This window comes from Dipodomys merriami, unplaced genomic scaffold (assembly GCF_024711535.1).
Source record: "Dipodomys merriami isolate MVZ:Mamm:240054 unplaced genomic scaffold, mDipMer1.0.p SCAF_1, whole genome shotgun sequence".
Lineage (NCBI taxonomy): Eukaryota > Metazoa > Chordata > Mammalia > Rodentia > Heteromyidae > Dipodomys > Dipodomys merriami.
In genome coordinates, this window is record NW_027202270.1 from 16,985,373 (window position 1) to 17,002,528 (window position 17,156).

Below are 17,156 nucleotides of genomic sequence, written 5' to 3' on the forward strand. Positions count from 1 at the left end.
ACCTTCAGCTGAAGAGCTCAGGGACAGTGCCCAGGGCCAGAGTTCAAGTCCTACAGCTGACACAAAGAAGAAAAGAAGAAAGAAAGAAAGAAAGAAAGAAAGAAAGAAAGAAAGAAAGAAAGAAAGAAAGAAAGAAAGAAAGAAAGAAAGAAAGAAAGAAAGAAAGAAAGAAAGGAAAGAAAGAAAGGAGAGAGAAAGAAAGGAGAGAGAAAGAAAGGAGAGAGAAAGAAAGAAAGAAAGAGAGGAGAAAAAGAAAGGAGAGAAAGAAAGAGGGAGGGCTGGGAAGGTGGCTCAGTGGTAGAGCTTGCCTTGCATGCATGAGGCCCTGGGTTCGATTCCTCAGCACCCCATAAGAAAAAAGAAAAAAAGCCAGAAGTGGCGCTGTGGCTCAAGTGGTAGAGCGCTAGCCTTGAGGTGAAGAACTGAGGGACAACTCCCAAACCCAGAGTTCAGGACCCACGAACGGACCAAAAGAAAAAAAGAAGGGGGGAGAGGGAGAGAAGGAAGGAAGGAAGGAAGGAAGGAAGGAAGGTTATAAAAACACTGATTCTTTCTCAGGAATTGGAAGGACACTTCAAAATTAATAAATGTGACTTATTTTCTGCTTTATACTTTCTTGCATGTTGTCCTATTTTCTTTATTATTATTATTTTTTCTAGTATTAGGGCTTGAATTCAGGGCCTTGAGTTCTTGTTCTTTTTTGCTCATGGAGGGTGCTCTACCATTTGAATGGTGCTCCACATCTGGTTTTTGCTGATTAAATAAAGAAGTCTCTTAGATTTGTCTTTCCAGGCTGACTTCAAACCTTAATCCTCAGATCTTGGCCTCCCTGCATAGCTAGGGTTATAGTCTGAGCCACCTGTGTTTTGCTGAACTGGCAATTTATCCAGTGTAGGAAAACAGTGGAATATACATTCAGCAGCAAGTTATCTAATCTCTTTTCTTTTAGATACAAAACAAGGACTCAAACTCGGTACTTTTGGTCATTGGCTAATTTTCTACCAACTGAGTTGTGCCTTCAAATTATCTAACACTGAGCTTAATTTTTCTCATCTGAAAAATAAAGATAACAAATAATACCAATATTGAGGGATTTTTTTTTTAAAGAATTGTGTCTTCAATGAAGACAGTGCCTGAATCTTAGTGGAAACTCCTACAGGACAAATACTGTTTTCCCACTATGCCAAGATAATTGCATTTGCAATAACATGTATAAACTGTCTTGCAGTGATGACCCTTTTTCTGAAATAGATCATGAGATTCTTAATGCCAGGCATGGTGGTATATGCTATGATCCCAGCACTCAGGAGACTAAGACAGAATTGTGAATGTTAGGCCAGCTTGGGCTACATAGCAAAAAGCTGTCTCATCTACCTGCCAACAACAAAAATGAAGTACTACAAAGTGAATGAATCTTAAAGTCCTGCTAAGAGCCAGACACAAACCATATATTATGATTCCATTTATATGAAGTATCTAGCGTGGATCAGTCTATGCATAATTGGTGGTTCACTGAGACAGGGAGAAGGAAGTGGGGAGGAAATGCTTAATTAGCATAATGCTTCAGATTGAAAAGTTGTTCTAGAAGTAGACATGGTAGTTACAGTATTTTTTTTTTTTTCCGCCAGTCCTGAGGCTTCAACTCAGAGTCTGGGCACCATTGCTAAGGTCCTTTTACTCAAAGCTAGCGCTCTACCACTTGAGCCACAGTGCCACTTCTGGCTTTTTCTGTTTATGTGGTACTGAGGAATCAAACGCAGGGCTTCATGCATACTAGGCAAGCACTCTACCACTAAGCCACATTCTCAGCACCAGTGTACAATAATTGTGTCAGTTCTGGGGCTTGACCTCAGGTCCTAAGTGTTATCTCTGAGCTAGCTTTTTTGTTCAAGGCTAAAGCTCTACTACTTCAGCCACAACTCCATTTTTGGGGGGCAAGGGAGTGAGTGGTGTTAATTGAAGATAAGAGTCTCATGGACTTTACTGTCCAGGCATGGCTTTCGAACTGTGATCCTCAGATCTCAGCCACCAAAATAGCTAGGATGAGACATTAACTGCCAGCACCAGGCTTACAATATTTTGAATATAATGAAGACTGCTAAATGTTTCACTTTAAGATGACTAATTCAATGTCAATTTCCTGGCAACTTAAAAAAATACTGTCTTTGGGGCTGGGAAGGTGGCTCAGTGGTAGAGTGCTTGCCTTGCATGCATGAGGCCCTGGGTTCGATTCCTCAGCACCACATAAGCAAAAAGAAAAAAGCCAGAAGTGGCGCTGTGGCTCAAGTGGTAGAGCGCTAGCCTTGAGCTGAAGAGCTGAGGGACAGCGCCCAGGCCCAGAGTTCAGGCTCCATGACTGGACAAAAAAAACAAAAACCAAAAAACTGTCTTCAAAAAGCACAGGTGTTAAATATAATGAGTTTTAATAAGCATATCATCCCTGTCACTAACACCCTAGCAGGGAATGGACACGGTCATTGCTCCACAAGGCTCCTCTCTCTACTACACTGTTTCAACCCGCACAAGTCAGACTTGTTTTGTTTTTTTTTTTTTTTTTGGGTGCTAGTACTGGGACTTGAACTCAGGCAGGGTCTTTGTTCTTGCTTAGCTTTTTTATTCAGGCTGCTACTCTACTACTTAAGCCACAGCTCCATTTCTGGTTTTTCACTGATTAATTAAAAATAAGTCTCTAGAGTCTGTCTGCTCAAGATGGCTTTGAACTTTAATCCTCAGATCCCAGACTCCAGAGTGGCAAGGATTATATATGTAAGCCCCTGGTGGCTAGATCAGCCTCTCCTGTTCTAAACTTCTTGCAACTGTATAGTATGTACTATCTGGTTTTTGGCTCCTTCCCAACTAATGCTTTTGAGATTGTGCTGTATGTAATTTGATTGTTAACTCCATATTTGTTTGCTTGATCTGCCAAGGCTTGCCAATGTTAATAGTTTTCAATTATTATGAGCAAACTACAATAGAAACTACAATAAACATTTTGGTGGACATGTGATTTCACCTTTTACCTATTTGGAGGAGATAAAGTATGAACTACAGTAATAGGATATTAATTTTATAAAAAATGCTAGTGTACTCAGGAGGCTGAGATCGGAGGATCGCGGTTCAAAGCCAGTCTGGGCAGGAAAGTCTGTGAAACTCTTATCTCCAATAAACCACCAGAAAACCGAAGTGGCGCTGTAGCTCAAGTGGTAGAGCACTCATCTTGAGCTGAAGAGCTGAAGGGAGAGTGCTCAGGCCCAGAGTTCAAGCCCCATGACCAACAAAACAAAACAAAAAACAAATAAAACTGCTAGTGTGTTGGGTGCTGGTGGCTTACACTTGTAATCCTAGTTACTGAGGAGGTTGAGATCTGAGGAGGTCAGTTCAAAGGAAGCCCAAGGAGAAAGTCCCCGTGAGACTTATCTCCAATTAACCACTCAAAAACCAGAAGTGGTGCTATATAGCTCAAGTGGTAGAGTGCTAGCCTTGAGCGCAAAGAAGCTCAAAGACAGTGCCCAGGCCAAGTTCAAGCTCCATAATTGACAAAACACAAACAAAAAATCCCTGCTAGCGTGTTCAGTGGTGATGGCATTTTACATTCACAACAGTTGCGTATGCAAGCTCTATTGCTGCACATACTCTACATTTTGTCTAATAGCACTGAGATTTGCACTCAAGAATTCACACTTAGTAGGTGGGTACTCTGCCACTAAGCCATGCATCTGGCCATTTATTCCACCGTTTTTCTTTTCTTTTTTTTCTTTTTGCCAGTGCTGGGGCTTGATCTCAGGGCCTGGGCACTGTCACTGAGCTTCTTTTGCTCAAGGCCATCGCTCTACCACTTGAGCCACAATGCCATTTCTGGCTTTGTTGGTGGCTAACTGGAGATAAAGTCTTATGCACTTTCCTGCCCTGGCTGGCTTCAAACCAAGATCCTCAGATCTCAGCCTTCTGAGTAGTGAGCCACCTGAGTACAGTGAGCCACCTGGACCTGGCACACCTACCAGTTATTATGTTGGTAGTGGGGCCTGAACTCTGGGCCTGGGCACTGTCCTTCAGCTCTTCAGCTCAAGGTGCTGTACCATTTGAGTCACAGTCCCACATCTGGTTCTCTGGTGGTTAACTGAAGATGAGTCTCACAGACTTTCCTGCCAGGGCTGGCTTTGTACCACAAACCTCAGATCTGAGCCTCCTGAATAGCTAGGATTACAGGTATGAGCCATCGGTGCCCAAACTGGTTATTACTTTTGAGATAGGGTCTTGCTTTCTGCCTGGGTGCATGATTGTAATCCACTCGATTTATTCTTTCCACAAAGTTAGGATAGCAGATCTATGCCACACATCCAGCTATTTGTTGAGATGGGGTCTTGAAAATTCTTTTGTTTGGACTGGTCTTGGAACTGTAACTCTATTTCAGCCTCCCAAGTAATTAAGATTACAGAAGGAAGTCATTGGAGCCAGCTTGGCTGCCTTTTACATCTTAGTTGAGTATCATCTTATGGCTTTAATTTCATGAAATGGCATCTTCTTGTGCTTTTTCCTTTACAATTTTTTTTTTGTTGTTGTTGGTCGTGGGGCTTGAATTCTGGGCCTGGGTGCTGTCCCTCAGCTCTTCAGCTCAAGGCAAGCATTCTACCACTTAAGCCACAGTGCCACTTCTGGTTTTCTGAGTGGTTATTGGAGATAAGCGTCTCACTGAGTTATCTGCCCATGCTGGCTTTGAACCACAATCCTCAGATCTCATCCTCCTGAATAGCTAGGCTTAAAGGCGTGAGCCACCAGCACCCAGCTACTTTTGTTTCTTAATGAAACATCAACATTTAAATAAAACCCATGCTCTTTCCACTACATCTTATTCCAATAAGACCTCAGCCTCCTGAGTAGCTAGAATTACAGGCGTGAGCCACTGACGCCTAGCTTGTGTTTTTTGTTTTTTTTTTTCAAAGTCCATTTTGGAGTGGGGAGTATAGTTCAATGAGAGAGCACTCTCTGATCACACACAGGTCCTGGATTAGAGTCCCAGTGATGAAAAAAAAGAAGATTCATTAGTTTTGTGGACAATTCAGTGAATTTCAACTGCAAACAGTTGTGTAACTACAACCATAAGCAAGGTAGAAAATTTCCAATGCACCACCTTCCTCATCCACAATCCCTAGGAATCCCTGATCTGCCTTCTGTGAATACAGTGTGCCTTTTCTATGGAATCTTGACTTAGCATAGCACTCTTTGGGGTCATCCACATTATTGCATGAATCTGTTTATTCTGAGTAGTATCCCACTGAAGAGCCATTATCACAATAAGTTTATTCTTTATTTGATGAACATCTGCTTACAACTATGGAATTGTTAGGTTATAAGAAAATAGAAGTTTATGGGGCTGGGAAGGTGGCTCAGTGGTAGAGCACTTGCCTTGCATGCCAGAGGCCCTGGGTTCGATTCCTCAGCACTACATAAGCAAAAAGAAAAAAGCCAGAAGTGGCGCTATGACTCAAGTGGTAGAGCGCTAGCCTTGAGCTGAAGAGCTGAGGGACAGAGCCCAGGCCCAGAGTTCAGGCCCCATGACCGGACCCCCCCAAAAAAACCAAACAAACAAAGAAAAATAGAAGTTTCCTATATATCACTGCATGAGTTCCTTTCACTACATTTTCACTATTTTCAGCCTTATTTTGGGCCATTTTAGTATGTACGTGGTATCCACGGTAGCCTTAATTACACCTCTCTGCTGATTCCCGTTCTAACCTAATTATCTTCTCGACTTCATGCTCTCATGCTCAGAATCAAAATACATTAATCCCACAGAATTGATTGGATTGGCTCCAGGACCTCCCAGATACCAAAATCTACAGATATTCACATTATGTAAAATGGATTGGTGTTTGCTATCTATAAACTACACTATATACCCTCCATCCACAGCTGAATTGACAAGAAACCCACAGAAGCCCACTGCTTACTTTAGCATACTTTTCAAATAGAAACACGCTGTAGGAGTAGTTTTGTAATGGTATCACATGCTATGTTACTATCATGTCAAGGGTCAAAGTTTTGGTGGCAGTTTTTGTGCCTATTAGAAAGTTTAAGTAAGCCAGGCGCTGGTGGCTCATGCCTGTAATCCTAGCTACTCAGGAGGCTGAGATCTGAGGATCAAGGTTCAAAGCCAACCCGGGAAAGTCCGTGAGACTCTTATCTCCAATAAACCACTAGAAAACCAGAAGTGGTGCTGTGGCTCAAGCGGTAGAGCGCTCGCCTTGAGCCTAAGAGTGCAGAGACAGTGCCCAGGCCCAGAGTTCAAGCCGCACCACCGACCAAAAAAAAAAAGTTTAAGTCTGTACCAAGTGAGGTACTTTCTTAGTGAGCCTTCCACCCAATTAACCACCCCCTAACTCCAGTTTCATCTCTATAACTAGAGGTAGTTTACTATTGAAACTTAAGGTAACTTCAAATTTTTGTCACCCTTCCAGGCACAGGCCCTGACATCTCACATGTCTCAGCCCATTCTAATAACTAAGGCACAATGGGTATTAGGAAAACCATCACCCTCCTTTGATACTCCTGGTGTCCTTACACCTATGTGTAAGAAATATAAGAAATCTGTTAAGACCAACTGCAGAAGCTAGGCGCCAGTGGCTCATACCTGTAATCATAGCTACTCAGGAGGCTGAAGTCTGAGGGTCACAGTTTGAAGCCAGCCAGGGCAGGAAAGTCTATGGGACTCTCATCTCCAATAAACTACTCAGAAAATGCTAGGAGTGATGCTGTGGCTCTTGAGCACAAAGAGGCTCAGTGACAATGCCCAGGACCTGAGTTCAAGCCCCAGAAAAAAAAAAAAAAAAGACCAACAGAAGACCACTTGCATCTTTCACTAACCTGAAGTTGGGTAAAGGGCAAGTCAAAGGTCCTGGATATTGTATAAATGTGTAAAGGCTGCTACAGTAAAATCTCTAAAACCAAGGCTTGTGCGAAAGGCTAGATCAAAATCCCAAGTAGAAAGACATGCTGTCTTTATATCACTGAAAACCACCAGTTTCTAAGGTCCAAAGCAGGGGGTAAGGGAGGGGGTTGGGTTTTGGAATAGCAGTGAGACCTAAAAGGACAAATCGGGAGGAGGGATGTAGCCAGAATGGGGAATCCCCTGGGCTGTCTTGGGTCACTTTATCTTTGCAGACAGTACAAAGTCCATGGGTGCTAGAGCCACTCCCAAGATCCCCTTGTAGATCTGCCTTTGCCTGAAGAATGCCAAGACCCCCACAAAGAACCTTTCCAAGACCATCAAAGGTTGCTAATATAGTTCCTTGTGGCCAGCCTGTTCAACAAAGCAGAACCCTTACCCCATGCTCATGCACAGGGGACAAAGATGTTACAATGAACTTTGGCCCATGAGGCCAGACTGCCCAACCTCCATTTAGAGCATGCTCACATCGATCCCAGTGAGCGCCAACAAATCTGGCTATGTGTAAACACCAATTTGTTCTAAGGTCAACCTCATCTATCAAAATCCATGTCAAATGGCTGCCTGGGTGACACCTCATTTCCCATCCATCCTCCTTGACCACCCCCCATAAAGGCAGAAGGGATGTTACCCTTGCTTCCACACAGCCAGAGCTCTTGCACTACTGTGGAGTATATATTTCCAATAAACTTCACTGCTGTTTGTTTTGGTCTTGCTCAACTCTTTGTTTGGGACACAGGACCAGAAGCCAAGATCCAGACAGAAAATCCTCATCTGGTAATGCTTCAACTGAGGGAAGTGGAGGGGTCTTGTGGGCCCAGACCACCGGCCCTGGCCAGTGTGGGACAGCCCCCAAGGCCATGAGGTTATGTCCTTTGGATAGGGTTAGTGAGATGGGGTGGCAAGCAGAAGGGAGCGATTTACGAAAAGGAGCCAAAGAATACCATATTATGCATATTCTGCCAAATATCCTGCTCCACCGTTGTCCTGGAATTACGATTGAGGATACTTCTTGGTACAGTAGCCAACAATGACTTCTCTGATCCTAAAAGTTAGTCAGAGGTCTCATCTATGTCTCTTTATAGTTGTGGTTTCCTGTATCTACCTCCCCTCAGATCCCCACCTTCACTTTGAGGGTGCCTTACTAGGTGAACCACTCCCTATCTCCCAGCTCTTGGAATTATCTCTTACTTCTCAGAAACACTCCATAATGATGTGCCTATCCTTACCACAATCATTAAATCCTGTCCATAAAAATGCAAAGACCTGGGAGTTCTGGCCACTCAATTGTTCATATGGCCTCTGCTCTGTTTTGTGTTTTTTGCCAGTCCTACGGCTTGAACTCAGGGTCTGGGCACTATCCCTGAGCTTTTGTTCAAGGATAGTACTCTACCAGTTGAGCCACAGCACCACTTTCAGCTTTTTCTGATGTGATATTGAGGAATGCAACCCAGGGCTTCAGGCATGCCAGGCAAGCGCTCTACCACTAGGCCACATCCCCAGCCCCTCCCCCCACCAATTTCTTTGAGGACATACTTTGCTTTGTTTCTGTGAATTTCATTTTCATGTTTGTTTCAGTAAACCTTGCTCTGTGAAAACTTCATGTCTGCTCCTAAATTCTTTCTTCAGCAAGACCAAGAACCTACCATTCATCTCGGGTAACAGTAGGAACACAGTCTCAGCAAAATAATCTGATACCAGGAGAAGTACTTGTAATAGGAACTGTCCTTTGGTACAAGAGCATCATCCTCTGGCTCCTGCTCCGGGCATGGTCTTCTGCACATTGCTTCACCCCGCCAGACACCAGGCACCTGCTGTTCTTCAGTCATCCTTTCCAACCAAAGCTTCCCTTCGGATATTTAAACCATCAATTCACATTCACATTTCCAACTTTAATGTGCTTCCCTCCCCAGAAAAATGTGCATTCTGTATTCAATCAAAGACATAACTCCCCACAAGAGTAATAATGTAATATATTAAAAAGCAAAATGAAGGTCATGTGTCTATGTGCGCCAGCGTGTGGGGAGTAAAGAGGCATTTAAACCCTGTTCTGCCTACTTTGCTTCTGAAGTATCTCTGTAATTGCTCTGCTTCCTTCAAGGACAATTCTGACAGAACAGGGTACTGCTAGGAAAATGAGAAGGACCATGTCCTGAGTAGTTTTAGGTTTAGCTTAGATGTATACAACCCTGCAGAATGTAGGTATGTGAAACAGAAACAGAAACTATAAATGTTAGGTAACATCCACTGTCACAAAGTAAGTGGCAGATCTAGGATTTCCAAGATGAGGCTGAAGCCTATAGTATTTTTTCCAACACATTGCCATACTTTTTGTTGGTATTCCCTCTAAAGAACTTGGTTTCTAATCAATCCCAACTGGACCTGAAGTACAGAGACCACTGTTTTGTTCCTCTTCCCAAACCTTACTCTGTACCTCATCCCTTGTTTCAGGAGTACTTACCATCCTTCCTTCAAACAGGGACTGGGTAAATTATCAACTTGTGAAAACAAATTACACATTCTGACAAATATTTATTCAACTACACTCCCAAATTTGAACTTTGAAGAAAGAATGTCATTACTTTCCAAAAATTCCTTACTGAACCAAATGTCATATATTGTGGTTAGTCACTGCCAAAGTGTGTGCACTAAATGCTTAGTGTGCAAGATTTCATTTTCTCTTGAGTGAAAGCTAAATGTGGTACTTAAGCCCCACTCCTTCTCCCACCAACAATGCCCTCAAACTTGTCAGCTATTTCAAATGTGATGAAAACTTAAAATACAGTCTGTCTGGGTGTGGAGGCAATGCCTGTAACCCTAGTACTCTGGAGGCAGGAGGGCCAATGGCTTCATAGGAAGACCCTGTCTCAAAAAATAAAACAAACAAAACATAGTACATGTATAAACTTGTATTAAACTACTTTAAAAGCTTGTTTTCTTTTCTCATTCCCTAAGTTCCTCCCTCCTCATCTACTCCCGTCATGTTGCCATGTCAGGAGCTTTCTAGTACTGGGAATGGAAAAAGATTGGCTGTGCTGAATGTATGAAGACTTATTGAGGGCAGGCCAAAGAACTGAAAGAGTAAACCAGCTCCACTGGACCCCACATCTAAGACTTGCCCCAGAAAACCAGCTACGCAGGGGCTAGTTTTCTCTTAGAAAGACTGTTTATTTCTCTTGTCACATCTGCACTAGAATATTGCATTCAGAAAGGAAAAGAAGTTAGCTTAAAGATACCAAATTTTTCCAGGGCTGCCAATGACCTCCCCTACTGTGGCTTGACTTTGAAATCTGACCATTGGATGGTACCCAGGGCTTGGCCAATAAGCCTTCTTTACAATCATTAACCTGGCCTTAGCACTGGCCACCATGCACCTATTCTGTAGCCTTGAACCTAGGCATGTCTCTAGTGATCATTCCAGGACTCCTTCCCATTCCCAGTATCTGTGATTACAGGAGTCACAGAAGAGGAATGAAGACAGCTAAAGACAAGCATGACACTTATTAAGTAAATCTATTGGCCAGTTATGCAAAGGGAAAAGGTTGCATATAAAAGACATGGACCAAAGATTTCTTATATTGCCCTGCTGCCAGAAAAATTAAGGGATCTGCAGGGACTGGAGGAGAGCACCCAGGAGTGCTGGAGAAGGAGGACCATAGTTCAAATGAAAACAACCTTTGTGATCTAAACTCTCCCACCCTGGTCTTCCCTAAGCTCCACATTCCCATGGGGAGAGAGGCAGAGCCTCTGGTTCGGGTGCTGTCCTTGGAGATCTCTCTACGCACAATTCACTCAGTCAACATATACTCAGCACTCACTGTTTACTGAGTCTGGGGAGGGAGGTAGATTCAGTTGAGTGAGTTTAGTCAGAGATCTTACTACCAGAAGCCCATTCTACAATAGTTAATGGCCCTAAAATCCATCTGCTAAGCCACCAGATGGAGCTTGCTAGGAAGCATGAAGGTTTCTGAAGGTGGCCCCTGAGCACTGAAGGCTATGACTCAGGACCTGAGGAAATGAGAAACTTCAGAGAAATTCTCTCAATTACAGAACAAGAGACAAATATATTCAGCATGTGTTCTCTTCTTGAGCTACAACCAGTGCCCCAAGGCCTAAAACAAAATCACACATGGCTCTCTGAAAGTAGAAACCAAACCCTGTTTTATAAGGCTGCCTGGCTGTCACTAGCTTCTCTACTTAGCTATGAGGTGCCAGCCAGGCAGACAGGTGACAGAGGGTGAATATTCCTCACCTTCTCCCCATCACCACCACTCCCACAGCCCTCCAGATACCCAACTTCTACAATAGAACGACTCAAAATATACTCTGATGAAGGGCAAAGTGGAGGGGTGGGGCTCAGGCTGGTCAGCAGGCCAGATCCCCTGAGGTAGCTGACGCTGTGCTCCTGGGCAGGGGCATGTGGAGGTGGCCAGTCATGATGGGCTCACAGTCATGAGGAAGTCCATGGTTGACTGGCAATTGAAGGAATCAGAAAGTCTTGAGGTCCGCCCAGAGTACTTGATCTGGGTGGAAAGGCTGGACTCTTTGCTGGTGTCCTCACTGTCCTTTGAGGAAGTGGGCTCCCTGTGGGAAGGGGAAAGGCCAACTTCAGTCCTGGCTTGCAAGTGGGTCCCTGAGGAGGGCTACAGGTTTCCCTCGGAAGAGCTACGCTTTCTGTAGGGTAAGAAATGCCCGACACTCTGGGCAGCTGAGTCTAACCTCTAATTTGCCTTTAGAGGCTGAGCTGGGTAGTCACCACATTATAGTGCAATAGAACACAAGTGTATGGGAATATTAAAAACCTTATATGTTTTACTTATGTGAGGGCTCAAGTGCAAGTGTGATTGTTGTGAGAATAGGAGGCTTAGTGACTTCCTATAGCAAGTGGGAATGAATGTAAGTGGCCTTTCCAGCTCAACTCAGCTGCATATCCCAAGAGCTACAGGAAGAACAACAATGTGACTGCAGAACTGGTCAGCATGTCATGACCTCTCCTGCTCATCTAATAAGTCTCAAGGCTTTTGAAAGTGGCTCCTCCCTTCAAAGAAGTGAGAGAGTGTGCGTGTGTGTGTGTGTGTGTGTGTGTGTGTGTGTGTGTGTGTGTGCGTGTGTGTGTGTGTGTTCCTCTTTTGGGAAGACATGAAGGAAAAAAACTCCCCAAACCCCAAAGCCCTTACAGAAGCACGCTTACTCCGGCTGGCCAGGTTCTGATTTGCTGAAGGCATTGAGCATCCTGTCACTATCTGGGATAGTCACAAGTGATGTTGGCAGAGACCACTGAAAACAAAAGAAGCAAGCAATGAGGCAAAAAGCAGGCAGAGGTCAGGCAGAAGTGTTCGTGCTCTTGGGTCTCAATTTCTAGTTGTACCCCTAAGTGATCAGAGTTTCTTCCCTGCCCTGTCCATAAAACATGGGCTTATATGAGGAAAAAAAGACTTGGTTCTCTCCTGAATCAGACAAAAAGGATTGCACTGCACTGTACTTTCTGATCCTTTAAAAAAAGAAGAAGAAGAAAAAGAAGAAGAGGCTAGAAATGTGGCTTAGCAGTAAAGTGCCTGCCTAGCATGCACAAAGCCCTGGGTTCGATTCCTCAGCATGAGGCCCTGGGTTTGATTCCTCAGCACCACATATCAGTAGAAAAAGTCAAAAGTGGCACTATGGCTCAAGAGGTAGGGTGCTAGTAGCCTTGAGCTGAAGAGCTGAGGAACAGCACCCAGGCCCAGAGACAAGGCCCCACAACTGACAAAAAACAAACAAATAAAACAAAACCAAGGGGGCTGGGAAGGTGGCTCAGCACCACATAAGCAGAAAAAAGCCAGAAGTGGTGCTGTGGCTCAAGTGGTAGGGCGCTAGCCTTGAGCCGAAGAGCTGAGGGACAGCGCCCAGGCCCAGAGTTCAGCCCCCACAACTGGCAAAAAAAAAAAAAAAAAAAAGTAATGAATCACAGGCCATGAAGCTGGGTACCTACAACCTAACCACAATGTATTTTTAAGGCAAAAGAAGACTGACAAGGAGGTGTTGCTCCTTGTACTGGCATCACTCACCAGTGGAATAGAATCAGATACTATCCCATTGTGGAACCCTTTGTAGCACCAATTCCGAAGCAGATCTACTCCTAGGATAAGATGAACAGGGGTTAATAAGGAAGAATCAATAGCCCATTTTCCCTTCCAGAGAGGCCCACTCTTGGTATAACAGAATTTAATCTGTCACTAAACCTGGCCTCCTGTGGGCAGGGAGAGAATATCACCTTTGAGTTTGTTGCCATGGTACTTCTGTTCCCACTGCGTGGTGAGAATGTTGAAATAACGTGGCTGCTCAAAAAAGCGGAGATAGCGAGAGGAGATTCGAGTAGGAAAAATTCTTTCAAATTGACCACGGCGAGAATACTCATCTTCCATCTCAACCAAAATCCGAACATCATCTGGTGTCAGGATATCCAGCACAGATGCATAGAAATCCTATGGTCCAAGGAACGAGAAAAGAAAATGTGCAAAAGAGTAAGCTAGAGGAAGCCTGGGGCTAGAGAGCCCAGTCCTGAGGACCTAGAGTCTCCAGGATCCTTGTAGAACACAACACTACCCAGTGGGTCAGTTCTCTGTTTTATCTTTTTCTAAGTCCACTGAACTTAGCTGTTGGACAAAGACACCTTGGCAGGAACTCTAAGACAAGTGGACTTTTAAACTGAGCGGAGGTCAGGGTCTAGCAACTGCCACTCCCACAGCCAGCTCCCCTATCTTTTCTGGGATGGTTAAGCCTCTTGGGGATCTTACTGTAACTTTCATAGAAAGAAACCTTAGGGTAAAGGTTGGAAACTCTCTGTCAAGAAGGGGCCAGTTTTCCATGCTGTCAAAAACTTTTTTTTTTAATAAGCATTGCATCAAAGTTGAATGTAAAAACAGTGATTTGACATTTATAAGAAAAGATGAATATTAATAAGGATACATGTACCAGGTATCGGTGGCTCCCACCTATAATCTAGCTACTCAGGAGGCTGAAGTTTGAGGATCGCGGTTCAAAGTCAGCCTGGGCAGGAAAGTGCCCAACTCTTAGCTCCAATAAACCACCAAAAAACCAGAAGTGGATCTATGGCTCAAGTGGTAGAGCACTTGCCTTGAGCTGAAGAGCTGAGGGACAGCCCCCAGGCCCATAGTTCAAGCCCCATGACTGACCAAAAAAAAAAAAAAAAAAAAAGTGCATAAAAGAAATTAATAGTGGTCTGGGAATGTAGCTTAGTGGTAGAGTACTTGCCTAGCGTGCATGAAGCCCTGGGTTCAATTCCTCAGTACCACATTAAAAAAAACTGGAAGTGGTGTGGTGGCTCAAGTGGTCGAGTGCTATCTCAGGACAATGTCCAGGGCCTGAGTTCAAGCCAGAGGATTGGCAAAAAAAAAAAATTAATAGGTATATGAATTATAGGTATGCAGAGCAGTGGCAGAATATAAATGGGTGGGCCTAGAAGTTTTCAATGTAAAAAATAAATGGGCCAGTACAGGAACTAGATGAGACGCTATATCCCTATAATCCTAGCTGTATGGGAGGTAGAGATGAGAAGATGTGATTAGCCTGGGCAAAAAAAGTTACTGAGACCCTGTCTCAAAAACACAAACTGAGCCAAGAGCTGGTGATTCACCCCAATAACCCTAGCTACTCAGGAGGCTGAGATCTGAGGATCTGTGTTCAAAGCCAGCTCATGAGCCTCTTATCTCCAATTAAAAATAAGAAGTGAAGCTGTGGCTCAAAGTGATAATGCCTGGAGCAAAAGAGCTCAAGGACAGAGCCCAGGCCCTGAGTTCAACCCCATGACTGACCAAAAATAAAAAAGAATTAAAGCAAAAAAAGATTGAGAGCGTGGCTCTAGCAGTAGAGTGCTTGTCTAGTAAGCACAAGGCCATAAGTTCAAAAGCCAATACCACCAAAAAAGAAACAAAGATGGGAGCAGTAGAGTACTGTGCTAGATGTAGTGGCTCTTGGTGGTGTGATAAAGATGATCACACGCTAACCACTATCTGTTCATAATGAGCACCCAAACCTCGGCTAAGAAATCTTGTGCTGGAAGAGCGGTAAAGCAGGTTGCTCAGGGGATCTCTGACCAACCAAGCTTTGTTGGTCCGGGGTGGGGGGGGGGAGAGGAAGGGGCGCCGGCAGAGGGAGGTACAGGGAACCATCCTACCTGATCAGGAATTTTCTGGGTCAGGTAGTAGGCTCTCTTCAACTTCTGTGCCATGAAATGCTCTGAAGTCATTCGACATTTGTCCCTGGTAGAGCCTGGCAGACTAAGGCAAGAGGTAGACAAAGAACAAAGAGTAGGGTTAGCAGGTTTAAATCTTGAGGAAATATGAAGAGGGTCCAGCCCAGGAAGATCCTTCTGGGAAGATAAAGGTGTGTGGGAGATTTGTCACTTGAATAGATCACACTAAAATACATTCCAATTGAGTACCATGGAAGAGCTGAAAGAGTGCAAGACACCCTCTGCTGAAGTTGACAGCAGATGACTGTGGAATAAGACTCATCACTGGGTACTTCCATTTAGCTTAATTTAGAGAACATTTACTATATGCCCCAGCTCTGCCCTACTGGCTGTGTGATCTTGGACTTAACCTCTGGCATTATGTTACTACAATTACAAGGTCACTGTTGAGAGATGACTAAAAAGCAGCCCTCGCCTCCAAGAAACTGATGGTGTGGCAAGTCAAATGACCAATAACTGCAAGATAAGAGGAAAATACAGTATAAAAGAAGTAGAAGAGAAAGCAAGTTTGGTTACCAGATAAATTAGGATGTTCAATTCTGTCCTCCTATCACTACTGCTAAATGACCATGATGCATTACTCTATCCTTGGAACCTTCAGTTTCCTCAACTGTAAACTTCAATACTAATTAACTCTATAAGGTTGTTGGGAAGATAAATTATAGTTATATTCTTACCCACCACAGGTACTTCCTAATTACTATATTCCTCCTTTCAAGAGTTATTTCAAGTGCTTTGGAGATATGGAAGAAAAAGCCCACACTGAATTGTCTTCTTAAAGATACTGTCTAGAACTAGGTGTTGATGGATAAGGGATGTGGGTGAGGGGCATTTTGAAAACAAAGATACCCATGAGTAGAGAACAGAATACTCTGAGAGAACATCAGGAAGCAATGAAGAGACTAAATTAACTGGTCCTGAAGGATCTGCTAGGGCACAGGAACTAGGAAGAGGAATAGGGAGAGATGAACCCAGGAAAAGAAGGCTGAGCTTTCAATGTCCAGATAGGGAAATTAAATCTAACTTTAAGGCCCTGTGGAGAGAAGCAAAAAATAATCAAACTTACTTTCAGGGATACTGACATGGCATGGTAAGTTGACGGACAGTAGAGGCACCCTGAGCAGCAAGGAAGAAAAAAGCAGGAGAGATGGTCCAGAACCCACTCCCTCCCAGAATCCCAATAGGCTGCTCAATGTTGTCAGCCAAACCTCAGGGAAGCCTGGAAGCTGACCTGGTACTGGAGCTGCTGGAGCTGCAGAAGCTGCCAGAGCTGACGGAGCTGGAAATGACATCCTCTGCATTGGGTAAAACAAAGCCTGCCAAGTTCAGAAGGTCACGAATCATCTGGCCCTTGATGCTGATGTCCAGTGGAGAATTGGAGTGGAGGCTTTAGGGAAAGGATGCAAAGCAGGGTCAAAGCAACACTCTAGATGATTTCTGGTCTACATCCAAATCATGGCTAGCCCCATTACTCCCTGGCTTCCTTATGACAGTCCTTATCCTGAAGACAATGAATAACTTCATTCGGACTAGCAAATTTGCCTGTGACCTTGGATTGCCAGGGGAAAGCAAGTGTTGGCAATCAACGTGAAATAAGTAACTTTTAACAACCTTTCTCTGTTCTCAAACAACTTTAAGATAATGGCAAAGAATGTGTAAATCAGCAAATATACATGATGAAGGAAAGACCGAATTTTTTTTTGTTGTTGTTGTTGGTCATGGGGCTTAAAACCATGGGCCGAGGCATTGTCCCTGAGCTCTTCAGCTCAAGGCCAGCGCTCTACCAATTGAGCCACAGTGCCACTTCTGGTTTTTTGCTGGTTAATTGGAGTTAAGAGTCTCAGGGACTTTCCTTTCTGGGCTGGCTTTGACAGTGACCGTGATCCTCAGATCTCAGCCTCCTGAATAGCTGGGATTACAGGTGTGAGCCACCAGCACCTGGCCACAAATCCTTCCTTCCTT

General features: G+C 44.0%; 1 protein-coding gene across 3 annotated transcripts in view; it reads right to left on the reverse strand.

Annotated features, from left to right (window-relative positions):
• Window positions 1-8,899: 8,899 nt before the first annotated feature.
• The window catches only part of Ttll4 (tubulin tyrosine ligase like 4), a 42,340-nt gene continuing 34,083 nt past the window's right edge, over window positions 8,900-17,156 (reverse strand). For 2 of the 3 annotated variants that reach the window (XM_070016972.1, XM_070016971.1), the window contains 6 exons: window positions 16,426-16,581; window positions 15,117-15,219; window positions 13,194-13,404; window positions 12,988-13,058; window positions 12,135-12,220; window positions 8,900-11,527 (listed from right to left, as the gene is read on the reverse strand). In XM_070016972.1, coding sequence (XP_069873073.1) covers window positions 11,377-11,527; window positions 12,135-12,220; window positions 12,988-13,058; window positions 13,194-13,404; window positions 15,117-15,219; window positions 16,426-16,581 — 778 coding nt within the window. In that variant the 3' untranslated portion in view covers window positions 8,900-11,376. Of the gene's footprint in view, window positions 11,528-12,120; window positions 12,221-12,987; window positions 13,059-13,193; window positions 13,405-15,116; window positions 15,220-16,425; window positions 16,582-17,156 lie in introns of all 3 variants that reach the window. The other variant, XM_070016976.1, reaches the window with a different exon arrangement.